Consider the following 20,677-nt stretch of genomic DNA (forward strand, 5'->3'; position numbering starts at 1 on the left):
ATCTTAAGGACTGGGCACAGTTGTGTGTACTTATAGTCCCAACTACTTAGGTGGCTGAGGCAGTAGGATCACTTGAAGCCAAGAGCTTGAGGTCAGCCCTGGCAATACAGTAACATGTCATTTTCCAGAACAAAACAAAAATACAAACATGTAGAACATTCTTAGTGTACTTGCTGTATATATGGTCATTTGGTTTAGGTGGTCTCAAAACCATTAAAGACTAGAGGCAGAAGTACAACTTATATCAGAGATATTATTGTCATTCACTTTGGGGACTCAGTCTCTAAAGAGGTGTAGTATTATTAAAAAAATTATTTTTGCATCATCATCCGTAGATTGTTGTGAAATAAAACAATCTTTTTTCAACTAAAAAACATTATTGCGAGAGCCTTTTGAACTTATTCCTTCTGGTCTCTGAATGAAAACAAATAAACAAGCAAAACCCTTATTCTTCTTACTCTTTCTTGGATGAGAGAAATAAAAATAAAGGAGAAAGAAGAGAGGCTGGGGATTTAATTGTAGTAACATGATTAAGTTTAAGGATAAATGTGGATTAGGAAAAGCTCAAGAAACAGAAAATTTATAAACTGCCCTTTTTTTTTTTTCTTGGCGGTGCTGGGGATCAAACCCAGGGCCTCACACCTGCAAGGCACTCTACCCACTGAGCTATCTCCCCAGCCCCAAAACTACCTTTTTTAAAGAAAAATTTTTTTTAGTTGTAGATGGACACAATACCTTTATTTTTATTTATTTTTATGTGGTACTAAGGACCGAACCCAGTACCTCATACATGCTCAGCAAGCGCTCTACCACCAAGCTACAACCCCAGCCCTATAAACTGCCTTTTTTTTTTTTTTTAATATTTTTTTTTTAGTTGTCAGTGAACCTTTTATTTATTTATATGCAGTACTAAGGATCAAATCCAGTGCCTCACACATGCTAGGCAAGTGCTCCACCACTGAGCCACGACCCAAGTCCCCTATAAATTGCCTTTTAAGAGTAACAAACATAAGTAGTCACCCCTAAAAAGAAATGAAAATGGTTATGTGTCCAAAAATGATCAGTGCTATCAGTAATCAAAAACATGGAATTTAGTACTGAACAACTTTTTTTAGGCAGTGGGGTTAAAAGTTTACATACTTTAATGTGTTTTAAATTTTATGATGCGCACATATTGACTTTTTAGATTGGAAAGATCAAAAAACCTAAGCTAAATCAAAGGTCAAAGACAAACTAAGAAGTGTGTGGTGGTGCATATCTGTAATCCTCCCAGTGACTTGGGAGGCTGAGGCAGGAGGATTGCAAGTTCAAAGCCAGGTTCAGCAACTTAGCAAGGCCCTAAACAACTTAGTGAGACTGTATCTCAAAATAAAAAATAAAAAAGGCTGGGGATGTGACTCAGTAGTAAAGGACCCCTGAGTTCTATCCCTGGTACCAAAAACCAAAACAAAAAAAAACACCAAATCTAGTATAGGTCTATACTATATCCTTCTAATTTTTAGGTAGAAATAGTTTTGTGTAATCAAGGGAGTAGTGATGGGCTCTCGTGGAGGCAGCTAGCACGAGGCTGGGGAGCGCTGAGCCGCGCGTCGTGCCCTGCGCTGCCCAGACTAGCGAACAATACAGTCAGAATGGCTAAAGGTGACCCCAAGAAACCAAAGGGCAAGATGTCTGCTTATTCCTTCTTTGTGCAGACTTGCAGGGAAGAACACAAGAAGAGAACTCCAGAAGTCCCTGTCAATTTTGCAGAATTTTCCAAGAAGTGCTCTGAGAGGTGGAAGACAATGTCTGGGAAGGAGAAATCTAAATTTGATGAAATGGCAAAGGCGGATAAAGTGCGCTATGATCGGGAAATGAAGGATTATGGACCAGCTAAGGGAGGCAAGAAGAAAAAGGACCCTAATGCCCCCAAAAGACCCCCGTCTGGATTCTTCCTGTTCTGTTCAGAATTCCGCCCCAAGATCAAGTCCACAGATCCTGGTATCTCCATTGGAGATGTCGCCAAAAAGCTGGGTGAGATGTGGAATAACTTAAGTGACAGTGAAAAGCAGCCATACATAACTAAGGCTGCAAAGCTGAAGGAGAAATATGAGAAGTATGTTGCTGACTATAAGTCTAAAGGAAAGTTTGATGGCGCAAAGGGTCCTGCTAAAGTTGCCCGGAAAAAAGTGGAAGAGGAAGATGATGAAGAGGAGGAGGAAGAAGAGGAGGAGGAGGAGGAGGATGAGGATGAATAAAAAACTTTATCCGTCTCCTTGTCGCCGTGATTGACACATCTCATTTTAGATGTGTCTGTTTCTCTCATTAGGTTCAGTTACAGAATTTGATCACGATCATATTGTAGTCTCTCAAAGCGCTCTAGAAATTGTCAGTGGTTTACATGAAGTGGCCCTGGGTGTCCAGAGCACCCTGAAACTGTATCAAAGTTGTACATATTTCCAAACATTTTTAAAATGGAAAGGCACTCTCGTGTTCTCCTCACTCTGTGCACTTTGCTGTTGGTGTGACAAGGCATTTGAAGATGTTTCTGGCATTTTTTTTTTTAATTTGTAAGGTGGTGTTAACTATATGGTTATTGGCTAGAAATCCTCAGTTATCGACTGTACATATCTATAGTCTGTAAAAAGAACAAAACAACCAAGAAAAACTCTTGATGCTCCTTGCTGGCGTTGAGGCTGTGGGGGAAGATTCCTTTTGGAGGGGGGCCATACCTCAGGGCGTGCACTGTGAGGCTGGACCTGTTGACACTGCGGTGGACATCCATTTAGCTTCAGGTTGTCTTGTTTTTGTATATAGTGATATAGCATTCTGCTGCCTTTCTTAGTTGTGGAAAAAGGGGGGTCACCTGGCATGAGAAGTGTTTGAATTTTTTTTAGTTAAGTACAGTAGATTTTAAACTTTGTTTTCAAACCAACTGTAGAACTTTTCATTGTCAGCAAAGAGCCACTGCATCAATGAAAGTTCAAGAACCTTCTGTACTTAAATACAATTTGCAATGTTATGTTATTTTTTGTATGTTTAGAATGCTGAAATGTTTTTGAAGTTAAATAAACAGTATTACATTTCTAAAACTGTTTAAAAAAAAAAGGGAGTAGTGATGCTAGCAAGAAAGAAAATATATTTTCCAGTCCAGTTAGCAGACTGTGTCAAGGGCTTAGATTTAATTTTAATCACTACTAATTTGCTGCATGTCTTAACAGTCTCTGGTTCATTCTTGTCAGAGCCACTGATCTGTTGCTTAGATCAGAAATCTTGACTTCTGTTCCTTTCACTTCTGTTAGGAAATTTTGTTCACAGTATATCATGTTCTGCAATATGATCCCTTTTCATTGCCCACCTCTGGTCCAAGTTGCCATTTTATCTTGTCTGGATTAGTGTAAATCACCAACTTGCTCTTTTCTCTGCTTCTATCATTTTCCTTTCTTCTTCTTATTTTTTTGGTGCCAGGGATTGAACTCAGGGGTGCTCAACCACTGAGCCACATCCCCAGTCCTTTGTTGTATTTTACTTAGAGACAGGGTCTCACTGAATTGCTTAGAACCTCACTAACTTGTTGGGGCTGGCTTTAAACTTGTGATCCTCCTACCTCAACTTCCCAAGCCACTGAATTCCCAGTGTGTGTGCCTCTGCACCCCGATGTCATTGTCTTTTCTTGATACAGTAGCCAGAATGAGACTTAGAAAGTGTGAGCCAGCAAACTTTTCTGCTTCAGGTCCTCTAGAAGAGTTACCTTGGAGAGCAGAGTCATATCCTTGAAGGAAAATACATGTTCAGTTTCCAAGGATAGGTAAGGGGAAGAAGCCCACTCAGGATAGTTTGCCAAACTCCTCTCTCCCATCTGATCTGTCACTGTTTCCTCTCTTGGTTACTGAGTTTCCAGAATATCTCACCTCCTTGCTATTTCTTGGAGTGCCCAAACTCTACTTCCTTGATGTTGCCTCTGTTGAAATGCTCTTCTTCCAGATACTTACATGATTAGTTCCCTCCTTCAGGACTCTTCTGAATTTCACCTTCTGTAAAATGCTGTCATTGGCTTCCTCTGTGCAACAGCAACCCTTCCCTTTGCATTTCTTTGTAGGCCTTACTACTTATTTATTGTCTGTTTCACTCCATTAGAATGAGGACTTACCGACTACCTGCCCAGCAGTTAGGCATTTAGTAATTATTTGTTAAATGACTGGATCAATTTTCAGTTTTTTCTTCAGTGACTTTTTCTGCCTTGAGGAATACTCAGTCCACTCTTGTACTTTGGCCAGGGGAAAGGAACCCTGCTTTAATGGACCAGATGTTTCTGTGGGCTTCTTCCTTTTTCTCACTGCTCAGATTTTTCTTTTCTAATTTCTTTAGACAAGCAAAAGAATTTTTTTTTTTAAATAACTTTCATGTGTTTGTATTTAATGCTTTCCTTTCTCTGAATTTGGCATCATTTTATATAAATACTTTAACATTTAGGCACTTCTTCATTCAGCTGGCACATAATTATTGCAGCAGATAGTGAGCCAGGCTGGGTGCCAGGCTGTATGCCAGGGCTCAGAGTAATGGAGAGCCTGCCCTTCCCTTGAAAGCTGATAGTTCAGTGGGTGGTTGGAAGTGCCAACAGTTGGGAGAGGCAAGTGCCATAAAGAAGAATGCAGAGAGGGAGGTGGGAACATTAGTGGTTCATCCAGGCAGTGCCTGAGTGTTGGGAATTTCAAGGGTCTGCGGAAGTTTGTCAGGTGAGGAAACAGACAAAGGCCTCTCCCAGGAGAGGGAATAATGGGCAAAAACATAGAGCTTTACTTATTAGAGAAGCACAAGTCTGTGAGTATTGTTGGAGTGCAAAGTACAGTTGCCTCTTTCTGAGTGCTCTGCTTTAGTGAATTCAACCAAGTGTAGATCAGAAATATTTGAAAAAAAAATTTATATTGAATATGTAGTCTTTTTTTTTTTTTTTTTTTTTAGTATTCTCTAAACTACAGTATAAAAAACTATTAACAGCATTTGGGTTATATCAGATATTACAAGTAATCTAGAGATTTAAAGTATATAGGAGGTTGTGTGTGAGTTATATGCAAATACAAAGCCATTTTATATAAAGGACTTGATCCTGGGATTCTTATATGCCTGTGGGGAGAGGTCCTGGAACCAATCCCTTGTGGATCCAGAGGGACAACTATGATATAGGTAGTGATGGTGGATGAGGCCATGCTAATTACTCAAGGGTCAAATACAGCTGCTTGTAAAGAATTACGTGTTTACTATGTACAGTGAGAGTTTCATTCTGTAGGTCATGGATTTGCATATGTGTACTATGTTTATGTAAAGGGAGATTGGCTAGGGAGGTGACCTGAAGGTGTCTTCTTTTGTTTGATCCCTTTCTGAGACAAGGAGAATCCAGAATATTTTCTGCGACGTATTATTATATCTCCATGCAGATTATTATTATTATTATTTTGCTTTTGTACTGTAAGTTCCTAAAGGATGGCAGGGTTTCATTTTTGTGTTCCTTGTATCTCCTTGTTACATACATTGAGATAGATGCTCATTTAAACTAACTCCCTTCCTTCCTGCTGGGGATTGAACCCAGCACCTTGCATATTCAAGTGTTCTATCACTGAGCTACATCCCTAGTCCCATGCACTTAAATTATCTTTAAGAACACTTCACTGTTTTTTTTTTAACCTTTTATTATTCCATAATATGCCCTTGTCTTTTATCTCTCTCATCCTTCACTTCTTAATTTATCAAGCAAGTTAAATGTATTAAAAAAAAAAAAAAAAAAAGGGAAAGGAAAGCTTGTTCTAAGATTTGTGATTTGTGCTGTCATATGCCGGATCCTGAACTAGATGTGGGTTCTGGTGGGACTCCTTACTGAGGCAGTCACTCCAGTGCTATTTATTCACTTGCATTCCCTGTGCTTGGCACATGTTATGTGCTGAGTAAACATTTGTTGAGGGGGGTCATCTCATTCATCAACAGCAAGATGAGGTTGGTGTTTTTGTAGGAAACCTCCCTCCTGTTATCTTTGCTTCTAAGCTCCAGACATACGAGACTCTTCTCCATTCTGTAGTATTTCCAAATTCTGTACTATCTGAAATGCTCATTCTCTCATCTGGCCAGCTGCTATATCTGCTTATAAGTCCCCTTTCTGGGTAAGTGATTTCTGATTAGTCCAGGTTAGTTGCTCCTTCCTCTATACTTTTAAAAATTTTTTTGTTTAGCTTCTGGACATTAAACTTGGAAGGTGAAGAAACCTTACCCATTTCTCTGTCTCTAGTACTTAAGCATGGGGCCCGGTGGTTTTGTTGAATGATTGATGTGTACCTTATTTATAGATAAGTTGTTATGACAAGCTGAAAGGATACCTGAGTCAACTTGTGCTAGGGATGGTGAATATCCCCTACTCAACCTAGATAAAGCCTTTATACATGTATGTATGAGTGAGAGAGTCTTTCAGAACTGGTGCTAGGAGCAACATTTATGTGAACCTGCAGTGTTAGAAAATTGATTTTTACTTGAAAGGATTTTGAGAGACCAGCAGTACAGTTCAGTGATTCAGTGCCAGGAATGGGAACTTGGCAAGAGGAGACTAGAAACTACTGTCCCCCTCTCCCCCAGGAGTCTAGGGAGAGATGTGGGAGTCTCCCTAAAAGGGGTGGAAGAGAGTGAAGTAACTGCAAGAGCAGAGTTTCTCCTTGGGGGTGCCTCCATAATATTTGGGAGGAAAAGAAAAACCACTGACCTTAACGCACATAATTGAGTGCCAATGACCATGTCCTTCTCTCTGCAGAGATTGCCCTAGCCATCATGGAGGTGGTGGAGGCGGATAGTCCTCCGAACCCCAGCTGTAAAATAATGACCTTCAGACCCTCCATGGAGGAGTTCCGGGAGTTCAACAAATATCTCGCATACATGGAGTCTAAAGGAGCCCACCGAGCAGGTCTTGCAAAGGTGATTATGCTCAGATCCTGGCATGAGAAAGGATCACTTGGCCTTTAAATTATGTTCTTAATCTTCACGATGTGGGCCATTGTTTCTTCCAAAGGAAGGTATTTGTAATATCTTCGTTTTGTTAATCCATGTGGAGCACTTGAAAAAATAAATAATTATTTTTCTTTCAACTATTTGTTATGTTCTAAAGCTTATTCTTTTTCTTCTCTTTTAAAGTCAGGTTGGCCTATAGAAACTTGAGATCCTTGTATAGGTTTCAGAGGTGTGAGAATATTCGTGGTTTTCATCAGTTTCTCATAGAGAACAAATATTTATTTTTTTGGTACTGGGGATTTAACCCAGTTGGGGCTTAACCACTCACTGCATCCCTAGCCTTTTATTTTTTTTTGTACTGAGGTTTGAACCCAATGGTGCTGAGCCACTGAGCCACATCCCCAACCCTTTTTTATTCTTTAGAGACCAGGGTCTCACTGAGTTCCTAAGCGCTTTGCTAAGTGCCTTGCTAAGTTGCTGAGACTGGCTTTGAACTCTTTGAACTCAGCTTCCCAGTCTACTGGGATTACTGGTGTGCAACACCATGCCCAGCAAAGGACAATTATTATCTTGAAGCTTTACCACCATTCCTCTTCCTATCTCCCTTCCTTGCTTTGTTCCTTCTTTTTTTCTTGGTTTTTAATTAAATTAATTAATTAGTTTTTGTGGTACTGGGCAAGTGCTCTATCACTGAGCCGCATCCCCTCCCCTTTTTAAGAAAATATTATTTTGAGACAGGGTCTCACTTAAGTTGCCAGGCTGGCTTCGATCTTTTGATCCTTTTTTCTCGGTCTCTGGAGTAGCTGGGGTTACATGTATGCCCTATAGTACCCAACCTCATATAGCAGATTTATTGAGATATAATTTATGTATCAGATAATACACCCATTTGAAGTTTGTATATCAGTGTTTTTTAGGATTTCCACAGCTGTCACCACTATTGAATTCCAGAAGATTTTTATCATCCCAAAAAGAAACTGTACAAAACTGTACCCATTAAGCAGTCATTTCCTATTCTCTGTTATCCACACCAATCCTAGGCAACCCCAATCTACTTTCTCTCTCTATGAATTTGTCTATTATCTTTTCTTTTTAGTATTTGTTTACCAAATGTGAAGAGAGTCTGCTGTGTATGCGGCACTGTGTCAGGTGTTGGGTTTGTGTGTCCGTGCCATATGGGGGCCAGAACAGACCAAGACCACACCTCCATTGAGCTTATGATCTGATGGTATTATTTTTAGGGTGATGAGATAGGGACATTTAAGCTAAGACCCAAAGGAAATTAAAAAAACAGCTCTCTCAAGATATGGTGACAGAAAGAATACTATGTCCAGAGGCCTGGAGACTGGCCTGAACTTTATGCATGGGAGGAATAGGAAGGCAGTCAGTGGAATTGGCACTTAAGGGGAAGAGGGACGTAATAAGTAAGGTACAAAGGGGCCAGATGATATTGGGCTTGTGCCCAATGACATTCAATGACACGAATGTGTCATTTTAATTATAAGAGCAACCATAAGCTCTGCCAGGCTTACAAGTGTGAGAGGAACGTGTGGTGATTGCCTATTTCTTTTGCTCTTTTTGTGACATTATTTTGAAATGATAACACTAACTTCCATGAGAAGAACCAACTTAAGATGGTTTATGTGTCCTTTCTATAATGGATTTTTTTTTTTTTTCCAGTACCAGGGATTGAATCCAGGGGCACTTAACCCCTGAACCACATCCCCAACCCTTTGTATATTTTATTTAGAGACAGGGTCTCACTAAGTTGCTTAGGGCCTTGCTAAGTTGCAAAGGCTGGCTCAGAATTCAGCAATCTTCCTGCCTCAGCCTTCTGAGCTTCTAGGATTACAGTTTGCGCCACCATGCCCGACTGGAAATCCCGGGCTGGGGAGATAGCTCAGTGGGTAGAGTGCTTGCCTTGCAAGCACAAGGCCCTGGGTTCTGTCCCCAGCACCGCAAAAAAAAAAAAAAACAACAAAAAAAACTTTCCCTGGGAAGAATTAATTTTTTTGTGCTTGTTTTGATTATTATTGTGCTACGTGTTAAATTCATAATCTGGGTTTCTGTAAACTTGTCACTGATACTTCATAAATCCCTGAACCCTGGCAGAGCCCACTGCTGGATAGATCCACTTAACTGCATCAACATAAAGGACTCTCTTGAACCCTTTCTCTGCTGTGAAGGTCAAATAGTGTGGAGAGAGCTGACTGATACTGGTAGGAAGAGAGAATTTCCTGAACAGCAGGGATAGGTGTTCAGGTCCTCATCTGGAACTGATGCTACCTGTAACCCAGTGCGTACTATTTCTGACATCTGACCCTGGAGGTATGTCATTTTCTTAGGTATCATGTTAAGGATCAAAGTTCCTCCAAGAAAAGTTTTAAAAATTCAGGATATTAAGTTGAATATTAATTAGGAATAGGTGAAAGTTGACATAAAGAGAAAGTGAAGGTTTATAATGAATTTCTCAGATGAGCTCTCTTTAGTGTAGGTTCTTTATTGGGTTAACTCGTAAAAAAATCCCACTCAGTTTTAACACCTCAGATCCTCCAGATTGTCTTTGGAGGAGAAATAATTCTTTAATGAAGAGAATGAATGTTCTGTTTCAGAAACACTTGACAAAATTTTGATCATGAACGTGTAATGGGTTAGCAAGAAGTTGGTGGAAGGAAGCTGAGGAGGTCTGTCTCTCTGCTTTGGGCTCTGAATACAGCCCTTGTCCTGTTTTATCCCCCTTTAGTTTTTTGAAAACATATACTGTGTTCCACTGAGATTTAGTAGAATGGCTTGTGGTAAGGACACATATTCAGTAACTTTAGAAGAGGAAGCCACAGCTACTTTCACAAGGGAGCTGTAGACACAGAGTACACCTGGTGCTGTCCCTGGTTATTATGGAACAGAATAAAGTTAATGAGAAGTACAATTACAAGACACACCTGAGTCCAGAACAACTTCTCTTCCCCCACCCCTTAGAATGAGATCATTGGCAAAGTTGGAGATATTGATGTATTCACGCCTACGATAATTTTCTATCACATATTCTCAGAATATGGTGAATTATTTGTTTGTAATCATTTTTGCTACCTTTTATGTCAAGTCACATAAACTCAGCTTTCTGAAGTTCTTCCCCTCTTATTCTAGAAGTTGCAGCAATAACAACTGTACAGAACTATACCGAATCAAATCATCTAGTAAAAATGAGAACCGTATTGACGTTAGCTGGTTTGCTTTGTGGCTAGCCCTGGGGAACAGCGGCACCTGTGAGGTGCTTCGTTAATACACTTTTTAGCATTTAATGAATTGGTTTTAATTTATGACTTGAAGGCAGTGGTTGAATAGTTCCAGTAGTACTAGCTTTGACCTCAGATGGTAGATTACTTTGATTTTTCTCTAGTCAACATTTTTTAAAAAATTATATTTTTAAGCTGGCCATTATAGTTAAACATAAAAATGAAATCCATTATGACATATTTATACATGCACATAGCATAGTTATCTAATCAACATTTTTCAGATTTATTTTTTGATTTAATTTTTATTTCTAGAGTGAGAGGTTTGACACCTTGACTCTGCAAAATTGATGGTCTAGTTGGGAAAGGGAAAAGAATGGTGGTTTCCTGAAATATGTAGAGCTTCTGTTGTTCTTTTGGAGGGAGATTGTGATGAATTTTTTCATGATGCATAATGGCAAAATTTGTCCCTAACATTAATCTGGACATAGACTGTCATGGGCCACGGTTTATGCACATACTGTAGCTTCATGAACAGCTCAAGAGTTTGCTGCTTTTGCCCACAAGGTAAAGAAAGATTGGAGAAGCACTGCCTTTCCTCCTTGTTCTTTCCTCAGTAGATAAATGGTAGTAGGTGGATGGTAGTAGTAACAGCTTATTTTAAGACAGTACAGGGGCTAGGGATATAGCTCAGTTGGTAGAGTGCTTGCCTCATAAGCACTAAGGCCCTGGGTTCAATCCTGGGGATGGGGAAGGGAGTACCAATGCCTTTTTTAGCTGGAAGTGTTCTGTGAGATATAGGAGCCCACCTGGCTTTGGGGGAATAGTGATGTCAAATGTGTATTCTGTTTTGATATAATCAGGAAAGTAAACGTTAAAAGGAATAGGTTTGCTTAATTTGTGTAGCTTTGGAATCTATTTTAAAGACTATGTAGTGCTTGAGTTCATATCTTATGTAAGAAAATTTAATGTTTTAATATGTAAAATTATGGTTCAAAATAATATTTTTATTATGTGTCTAAAATTAAGTATTTTTAAAAAATAATTTTTAGATGTCAATGGACCTTTTTTTTTAAAAAAATTATTTTTATGTGGTGCTGAGAATTGAACCCAGTGCCTCACATGTGCTAGGCAAGTGCTCTACCACTGAGCCACAACCCCAGCTCCTGAACTTAAATATTTAAAAAAAAGTTTTTGTTGTTGATGAACCTTTATTTTATTTATTTGTATGTGGTACTGAGAATTGAATCCAGGGCCTCACACATGCCAGGCAAATGCTTTACTACTGAGCCACAGCCCTGACCTCTAAATATTTTAATATTCTTTCTGAATTCTTTAATCAAGAGAAAATAAACATGTGCAGAAGGTAACATTTGGGGTTTTTGTAAATTTATTGTATGCTTTTCTCTTTCAATTATTTCAAAGATTTTTTTTTTATAGAGAAGCCACAGCCTTTTTTTTTTTTTTTGGTACCAAGGATTGAATCCAGGGGTGCTTAACCACTGAGCCACATCCCCAACCCTTTTAAATATTTTAGAGACAGGGTCTCCCTGAGTTGCATAGGACCTCACTAAGTTGCCGAGGCTGGCTTTGAACTTGGCAGGCCTCCTGCCTCAGCCTTCTGAGCATCTGGGATTATAGGCTTGCTCCACTGTGGCCAGCTTGCCTTTTTTGTAATACAGGGACATATACTTGACTCTAAACCTGATATTAATTTTTGCTTAATTAATATTGTATTAAGGGCTGGGGATATAGCTCAGTTGGTAGAGTGCTTGCCTCTCAAGCACAAGGCCCTGGGTTCAAATCCCCAGCACTGCAAAAAAAACAAAAACAAAAATAAAAATATTATATTAATATATTCATTTTTCTAAAGAGTAATCTGAATAAATCTCCATGTTTTTTGAATTGTTTAGACTAATTGCTGATGTAGAATAAGTTGGTATTTATAATACTTTAAAAAGTCCGCTTCCCTTTCAGTGTGTTCTCATGATAATGTATCTTATCCATATTCATATAGTATGATTATTCATGTTTAAAAGAATTAAGTACGTTTTCAATAATATACACTATGGTTATCTATATTCTCATTTTTAACTGATATGCCTTGGAAGAAATAAGATGTGTGGTATCCTTATATTGCATATGAAAATTAATTTTAAAATTGACAGCTCATTTTCAGTTAATAAGTCTTTCATTTATTACCTGTATAACATTGAATACATTATTCACCCCAACCCCAAGTTTCTTTATCCTGTGAAGCTTGACACAAAGCTTTCACAGTTGTATATTATAGATCTAAATGTAAAACAAAACCTTAACACTCCTTGAATATAGACTATCTTTATGTGCTAGTATAGGAAAGTTTTTTTAACTGAACATTACAGCAGAAACGAAAGGCAGAAATAAAAAATGCGATTACATTAAAGTTAAAAACGTAAATTTGTCAAAACATACCCTTAAGAAGCTTGTGTCACAAGTTCCAGGCCAGCCTCAGCAATTCAGGAAGGTCCTAAACAACTTAGCAAGACCCTGTCTCAAAAAAGGGGAAAAGAAAATTATTATTAAAAAAAAAATTGACTTGGGATGTAGTTCAAGGTAAAGTACCCCTAGGTTCAATCCCCAGTAGTGAGAGAGACAAGAGATAGACACACACACACACACACACACACACACACACACACACACACACACACACACACACACACAGGAATAAGAAATGCTGCTACTAGTAGTACCATGCAATGATATCATTTCGTATCCCTGGTCATTCTAAAATCTAACCTAAATAAGGCATAGCATGGTGGTTTGTTTGCCAGTAGTGACCAAAACAAAGATATTATAATCTGAGTTACATCCATAGCTCTTTTTATTTTTTATAGGGAGAGTCTTGCTAAAATGCTGAGATTTTCTTTGAATTTATAGTCATATCTCAGCCTCCCAAGTTGCTGGGATTACAGGCATATGCAACCATATCTGTACATTTCTTATTTCTCAAGAAACGTCAGGCTTTGGAAAAGGGAATAACAGTTCCAACTGTGTGTAGTTGAAATACATAAAAAACAAAAACAACAGACATAAAAAAACCGCCATTATTGTTTTGGTCCACACAACAAAAGCAGAAATAAAAGATTAGTCAAAGAGGATTCCCCAGGATTCTGCAAGTTACCATTTCTTTCTCTGTAAACATTCCCATGAAGGAGACTATTTAGAGTCCATAGTTTTTGTTTACTCAGTGCCTTTAGTTCAAATGCAGTGTGAAAGAATGGATGCTGTATTTTAGCTGCAATAGCCCTGAGCTAAAAATCATGGAAAGACAACTACAAGTGGATATCATTAGAAAGCTTGAGCTGGACAATGGGGATTGCTTGACTACAGACTTTTTTTTTTATGAAGTACATCTCAAGCAGCACACATGTAAGCAGAATTTTGCAAAATCAAAAGTTCCTACAGAAAAATGAGGAATTCAGAGACTTACTAGGGGCCCAGTGAAGCCCCTACTGACTAAAATTGTTATATTAAGCATGTTACTCACAGTTTTTAAGACTAGTTTTCTTTTTTTATAATTTTTAAAAATTTTATTTATTTTTTGTGCTTTTTAGATATACATGCCAGTAGGAGTTTTCTTTTTAGTATAGGAGAACTGAAATCATTCCATGTTAGTATATAAAATACTTTTTGAAAAATAATGTTTTTTACTTCTGTGTTTTAATGCCAATATCATAGAATCATGATTTTTGAGTTTAAGCTAGAAAAAAAGGCTCAGCATAGTAATGTAATGTTTAATTTGTTGTACCTTTTTTTTTGTAGTGTTGATTCCCTGCTTTCACAGATTTCCTTAAAAATTTTATTCAGCTGCCAGTTCCAATAATATCTCAAAGTAGGACATATTTATTCTGTAGTGAGACATCTGATTTTTTTTTTTTTTTTAAAGGGAGGCAGAAAGAAAAGTAGTCATCTACTTTATATGTTAAGCACCAGGTAGATAATAATATTGTCTAAGATGAAAATTTAGTGGGCTAAGGAGAAAGGGAAAAGTTGCTTACTCTGAAGGGCTGTGCTAATTCTGGGATCTTGTCTGCAACTTTTAGAAACAGTTGCAGCAGGCCTTTCTGTTTGACTCTCCCCCCACCCCCCCCAGTCAGCCCACTCTGAAACTTTAAAGGTACCAGTTATTTTCTGTGCCCTAGGATCTTTTTCTTTTTCCTTCCCTTCCCTTTCCCTTTCCCTTTCCTTTCATGAATTTTGAGTTAAAAATCCCCTTCCTTCCTTCCTTCCTTTCCTCTTTCTTTGTTCCTTCCTTCGAGAGGGAGGGAGGGAGGAGGGAGGGAGGAGGAGGGGGGGTGGGAGGAGGCGGGGAGGAGGAGGGAGGGAGGGGAGGAGGATTCTTTTCTTTTCTTCGTCCTCCTCTTTCTCTTTCTTTTTCTTCTTTCTTTTCTTTCTTTCTCTCTCTCTCCTCTCTTTCTCTCTCTCTCTCTCTTTCTTTCTTCTTTTCTTTTTTTCCCCTCTGCCTCCGTCCCTTCTCTCTCTCTCTGTCTCTCTCCCCCCCTCTCTCCCCTTCCTCTCTCCCTCTCTCTCTGTACCTCTCCCACTCCCTCCCTCCCTCCCTCTCAGGGGCACTCCCACTGAGCCACATCCCTAACCCTTTTATGTTTACACAGGGTCTCATTGAGTTGCTTAGTGCTTTGTTTTTGATGAGGCTGCCTCAGCTTCCTCAGCTGCTGGGATTATAGGCTTGTGCCACCATGCCCGGCTTTTTTTTTTTCCCCTTCTTGTATTAGTGCATTATAGTTATACATAATAGTTGGGTTCATTTAGAGAAAATCATACATAGATGGAATTAAATTTACTCCATTGCAGTCTCTGGTGCCCCCACCCTTTTCCCTGCCCTTCTCAGCCCCCAATCCCCTATTCCCTTAATATTTTTTTGGGGGGAGGGGTGGAACCAGGGATTGAACCCAGGGGTGCTTAACCACTGAGTCACATCCCCAGCTCTTTTTATATTTTAATTTAGAGACAGGGCCTCACCAAGTTCCAAAGACTGGCTTTGAATTTGTGATCCTCCTGCCTCAGCCCCCTGAGTCCCTGAGGTTAGTAGGTGTGAGCTGCCATGTCTGGCAGTAATTGGTGCTTTATATATATATACATAAAGGCGAAATTTGCCGTGGTATATTTATACATGAACATTGTGGAATTTTGTCAAATTCATTTCCCATTTCCTCCCCTTTCCTATCCTTCCTCCCCACCTGGATCTTATTCTTCAACTTATTTGACCTTCCCTGTATCTATGATATCCACCCCAGACCCCCTTTTTTCTTGTATTTTGCTTCAGCTTGTGCATATGAGAGAAAACATTTGACCCTTGATTTTCTGAGTCTGGTGTATTTCTCTTAGCCTGGTATTCTCCAGTTCCATTCATTTACTGGCAAATGCCATATTTTCTTTCTTCTTCATGACTGAGTAAAATTCCATCGTGTACACACACCACATTTTTTTAATCCATTCATCTATTGACAGGCATCTGGACTGGTTCCATAACTTGGCTATTGCGAATTGTGCTGCTGTAAACATTGATGTGGCTTTTTCAATATAGTATGCTGATTTTAATTATTTGGATAAATACTGAGGAGTGAGATAGCCGTGTCCTAAGGTGGTTTTGTTCCTAGTTTTTTGAGGAATCTCCACAGTGTTCCCATAGTTGTTGTACTAATTTGTGGTCCCATCAAAAATATATATGTATCTTATCCCTCCATATCCTTGCCAGAAGATATTATTTATATACTTTTTTTTTTTTTTTTTTTTTTTGTACCAGGGACTGAACTCAAGGGTGCTTAACCACCAAACCACATCCAGCCCCTTTTTGTTTTTTATTTTGAGACAAGGTCTCACTAAGTTGCTTTGGTTCTCACTAAATTACGGAGGCTGTCTTTGAACCTGTGATCCTCCTACCTCAACCTCCTGAGTTGCCATGCCTGACTTTATTATTGCTTACATTCTTGATAATTGCTCTTCTGACTAGAGTGAGATGAAATCTTAATGTAGTTTTGATTTGCATTTCCTTGATGTCTAGAGATGTTGAACTTTTATCATATATTTGTTGGTCATTTGTACTACTTTTGAGAAATGTCTGTTTTAGTTCTTTTCCCATTTATTGATTGGGTTATTATTTGTTGCTGTTAAGCTTTTTGAGTTCTTTATTTACTCTGGATATTAATCCTCCCATAAAGGAGCAGATGGCAAAGGTTTTCTCGCATTCTGTAGGCTCTCTCTTCATACTCTTAATCGTTTCCTTGCTTTGTGGAAGCTTTTTAACCTGATATAATCCCACTTACTGATTCTTAGTTTTATTTATTGAGCTTTAGGGGTCTTGTTAAGGAAATTTAAATTTAACATTTAAAGATTTTATTTTTAAAAAATTTTTTAATTTTTTTTTTTTTTTTTTTTGTGGTGCTGGGGATTGAACCCATGGAACATTTAAAGACATTAAATAGTCTTAGTAAATTCTTTTTCTAGTGCTTTAAAAATATTCAATTTCCAAAGTCAGTCATTTCGTTATAGATATTATAAGGCCAAATAAGTATGTTCAGATTGAAATATAAGTTATTACAATTCAAAAGGGAGCAAACAGTAAAGCGAAAAATGTTGAAAAGGTTTTAAACATCAAACTTGATTTTTTTCCTTCCAAAACTGTATAGGCAAGTTGTATTCCTTAGCACTTTTGGGCAAATATTCAGGTTTAAAATCTTATTAAAGAGCTAGTGCTTATCAGCCTAACACAGATGAACACTTAGTGTAAGAATTTGTTTCAGGAACCAGTTACTGTGGGATTACACTCCTGTAATCCCAGCAATTTGGGAGGCTGAAGGAGAATTGCAAGTTCAAAGCCAGCTTCAGCAATTTAGTGAAGCCATAAGCAACTTAGTGATACCCTGTCTCTAAATAAAAGAGGGCTGGGGATATGACTCAGTGGTTAAGTGCTGCTGGTCAATCCCCAGTATCAAAAAAAATCTTGTTTCAAATAATAGCTTATTTCAAAACATGTTTATCCATTTCCTAAAGCTGTGAGTTTTTAATTATTAACTAGAAAGATTTTTGAGTCTCATATTTCTTTGATACTTGAAATACAAGGAGCTAGAACATGTCATGTTCAACCTGCTTCAGTGCCATCACTGAAGAATTTTTGAAATGAAAACTGTTGGCTATCCAGGGTTTGGAATTTCTTGATCTACTCTTCATACTGCATAAAACAAGTTTTAGAAATGTACACATTTCATAGTTTGATACATGAAGCACTCTTTTCTATGCCTTATGATGTAAGGTAAGATATGAACCTTTCAGAAATTCCATGTGTGTTCACAAGTAACTAAGCCTATTACAATGATTATAGATTGACCAGTTATTAAAAGAATTGGGACTGTTTTTGTGGTATTTCTTTACAAGTAATCAGACTTTATATGTAAACATGCAGCATAATCAATAGTAAGGTTGCACTTGTTTACTAAAGGTACACTTTTAAGTTTTGTGGGTACCCATATACACAGATATACATATGCACAAATTATTGCATTACGAATCCTGGAGATATATTGCAGATGATAGCTGAAGCAGTCATTTTCTGTTAAGAAGAATGTTACCTGTCTGGAAGGTAAAATTATTTATTAGTAAGTATTTTTCTGAATTGTTCATGTGTAATGGTATTTTAAATTCTTCATGAAAGCAAATGAAACATTCCATAATATATATGTGATTGTGTAGTCTTTTGTTAAAAATAAATGTTAACAACTAACCTGTTGTTTACAGTATATTTTGGAGGTGTTATAACTAGATGATGATTAACATTCTCAATCTTTATAGCTGTGAAGAATTACATACTATCTGGATATTTTATAAGTATATTTTATATCACAGCATAAATCTTTTTAAGAAAAAAAGTTTGGAAGTATGGTTATAGGATAGGAGAAAATAATTGTGCTCTCTTGTGAGCATGTGCACTTTCCATATAAGAATATTCACTATATATAGAAGACCTCTTAATAAGAAAAAGAACAATGATGCAATGGTAATATGGTCAAGAGACTTGGATAAGTATTTTACATAGGACATCAACAGAGTCAGTGAACATATGAAAATGTTCTTTAGTTATCAGGAAAATAAAATCTATGCTTGTGTACAATTATACACTTAACAGAAAGACTAAAATTGAAACGATGGACATTATCAAGTGATGATCAAAATGTAGAGGAGGTGGGTGCCGTGTCACATGCCTGTAATCCCAGCGGCTCTGGAGACTGAGGTAGGAGGATCCTGAGTTCAAAACCAGCCTCAGCAACAGCAAAGGTGCTAAGAAACTCAGTGAGACCCCGTCTCTAAATAAAATACAAAATAGGGCTGGGGATATGCCTCAGGGATCAAGTACCCCTGAGTTCAATCCTGGTAAACCACTCCCCCATTGGGAAAAAAAATAAAATGCAGAGGAACTGGAATTCTAGTATCTTGCTAGAAGAATTGTGAATAGGAACAACTACTTTGGCAAAAGTTTGGTAATAGCTTTTAAAAATTTGAGTTACAAGTATCCCCTACCCCAGTAAATTTATTTTTTTAGGTAATGGGGCTTTAACCTAGTGATATTTAACCACTGAACCATGCCCCCTTCCCCTTTTTGTTTTTTATTTGGAGACAGGGTTACCCAGGGCCTCGCTAAATTGCTCAGGTTGGCCTTGAACTTAATCCTCCTGCCTCAGCCGTTGGAGTTGCTGGGATTACAGGTGTGCATCATTGCACCTGGTTTGTACCAGTAATTTCATTGCTAGGGTTGTCTATGTACTTATTATATTTTATAGAACCCTGTGCACATATGTAAGAGAAGATATAAGAATATTAATTGTATTATTTTCAATGGTCACTAATTAGAATAAGTCAAATGACCATTGACTTTTTGAAAAATATGTACATTTTTCAAAAAAAATTATACCATTACAATGCTCACCAATGTGATAAATATTTATATGAGGAAATTAGTGGGAGTGAAAATTTATGCGCTTCATCTGCATAGGTCATCATATTTAAATCTCACAAAATGTTGATGAAGATGTAGTGAAGATATAGAAGATAAACCTCAGCACATACCATATGCTTACACTTTTATGCATTTCAAAAACTTGTATTTAGTGATGTATACTCATCCATAAAACTAAAACTCAGTAAGAAAAATATTACCATGAATGCCATGATATGGTTGCTTTTTTGTTCCAGAGGGGGTGTTTGTTTGGAAAAGGGTACTTGCAGAGCTACTGGGTACCAGCAGGATTCTACTTTTTGTGCCTGAGCATTGATTACTCTGATGTTTGCTTTCTAAAAATTCCCAGAGCTGCGTATTTGTCATTTACATTTTTTGTATGATTGCTATATTTTTAAATAATTTTTTAGAAAACAGTTTTTCTTAAAAAATATAAACACCTTCTAAGGTGGAAAAATTCCAATCATAAATTGCGACTTCATGACTTCTTGACTTTGTCCCTTTTTAGTCATCTGTGTGTGTGTGTGTGTGTTTGTGTATCTAAAGATAGATAGATAGATAGATAGATAGATAGATAGATAGTGTTTTGTTTGTTTTTTCCCTTGGTGCTGGGAATTGAACTCAGGTCTCTGTGCTTGCTATAGGCAAGCTCCATCAACTAAGCTACATCCCTAGCCCCTAAATATGTATTTTTGATTCTAATGTTTCTAGATCTTTTCATTGTTAGTATTTAAGTGTTGCTACACTATGGGAAAACAGTGATGTGCTAATCCCACCTCATATTGGCATGTGAGTACTGATAGTTCCCTTTCTAGCTCCATGTTTAGTGATGACACATTGGTAGGTTCATTTGGCAGTGATGAGAATAGGTACATCCTGGAAAAAGGAAATACTACAAATTAAAGTTTACCCATCTTCTCAGAAAGGTGGTTTTTAAACATTTACTAATGTACCACTACCCTATTTGCTATATTGCATAAGAAGTCTATAGAGAAAATAATAATTGAGTAAATAACTAGTTACTTATTTTTTTCATATTAGTGAAAGTAGCACAGTTGGATGTTTAGATAGAATCGAATAAAGGCAAACTTCTTTGAGGAAGAAATGATTTATATAGGTACAATTTCACCTTCTGTTGAGAGGCAGGGTCATATAATAGCTCAGTGTGAATTCTGTTATACTGTTTCAGTCCGAATTTCAGCTCAACCTGTCTTTGGCCACTTGAATTTCAGTGCAATGTTTACTTCTGCATGTTTTTTAATTTTATTGTTAAAATCAAGATGATAATAGTACCAATTCAAAGGGGAATTAGTACATTTCTAGTATTGGATATAGTGAGTACTAAAAAAATTTTGCTATTAAAAATCATATTTCTTTATTGCAAATCTTTTTTCATTACATATTTGTCAGAGAGTCTGAGAAATTCTTCAGTTGTAGATCATTGTATATAAAAGCTAAATAATTACTT

The 20,677-nt window shown here is 37.6% G+C and overlaps 2 protein-coding genes across 6 annotated transcripts in view; both read left to right on the forward strand.

Moving 5' to 3' along the window:
- KDM4C (lysine demethylase 4C) overlaps positions 1–20,677 on the forward strand; it is a 381,526-nt gene that overhangs the window by 30,158 nt on the left and 330,691 nt on the right. For 3 of the 5 annotated variants that reach the window (XM_079113020.1, XM_079113019.1, XM_079113014.1), the window contains exon 2: positions 6,770–6,930. The exons of 1 other annotated variant lie outside the window; for it this stretch is intronic. In XM_079113020.1, coding sequence (XP_078969146.1) covers positions 6,787–6,930 — 144 coding nt within the window. In that variant the 5' untranslated portion in view covers positions 6,770–6,786. Of the gene's footprint in view, positions 1–6,769; positions 7,029–20,677 lie in introns of those variants that run through there. One more of the 5 variants, XM_079113016.1, reaches the window with a different exon arrangement.
- Positions 1,552–2,243, forward strand: LOC306645829 (high mobility group protein B3-like). Its single transcript, XM_079113968.1, has one exon. The coding sequence runs from the start codon at positions 1,632–1,634 to the stop codon at positions 2,235–2,237; it is 606 nt and encodes a 201-aa protein (XP_078970094.1). The 5' UTR covers positions 1,552–1,631; the 3' UTR covers positions 2,238–2,243.

This window comes from Sciurus vulgaris (assembly GCF_902686455.1).
Source record: "Sciurus vulgaris genome assembly, chromosome: 15".
NCBI lineage: Eukaryota > Metazoa > Chordata > Mammalia > Rodentia > Sciuridae > Sciurus > Sciurus vulgaris.

Bases quoted from the DNA above. Each gene is read 5' to 3' on its own strand.
- LOC306645829 (XM_079113968.1), top strand. From the start codon at position 1,632: ATGGCTAAAGGTGACCCCAAGAAACCAAAGGGCAAGATGTCTGCTTAT.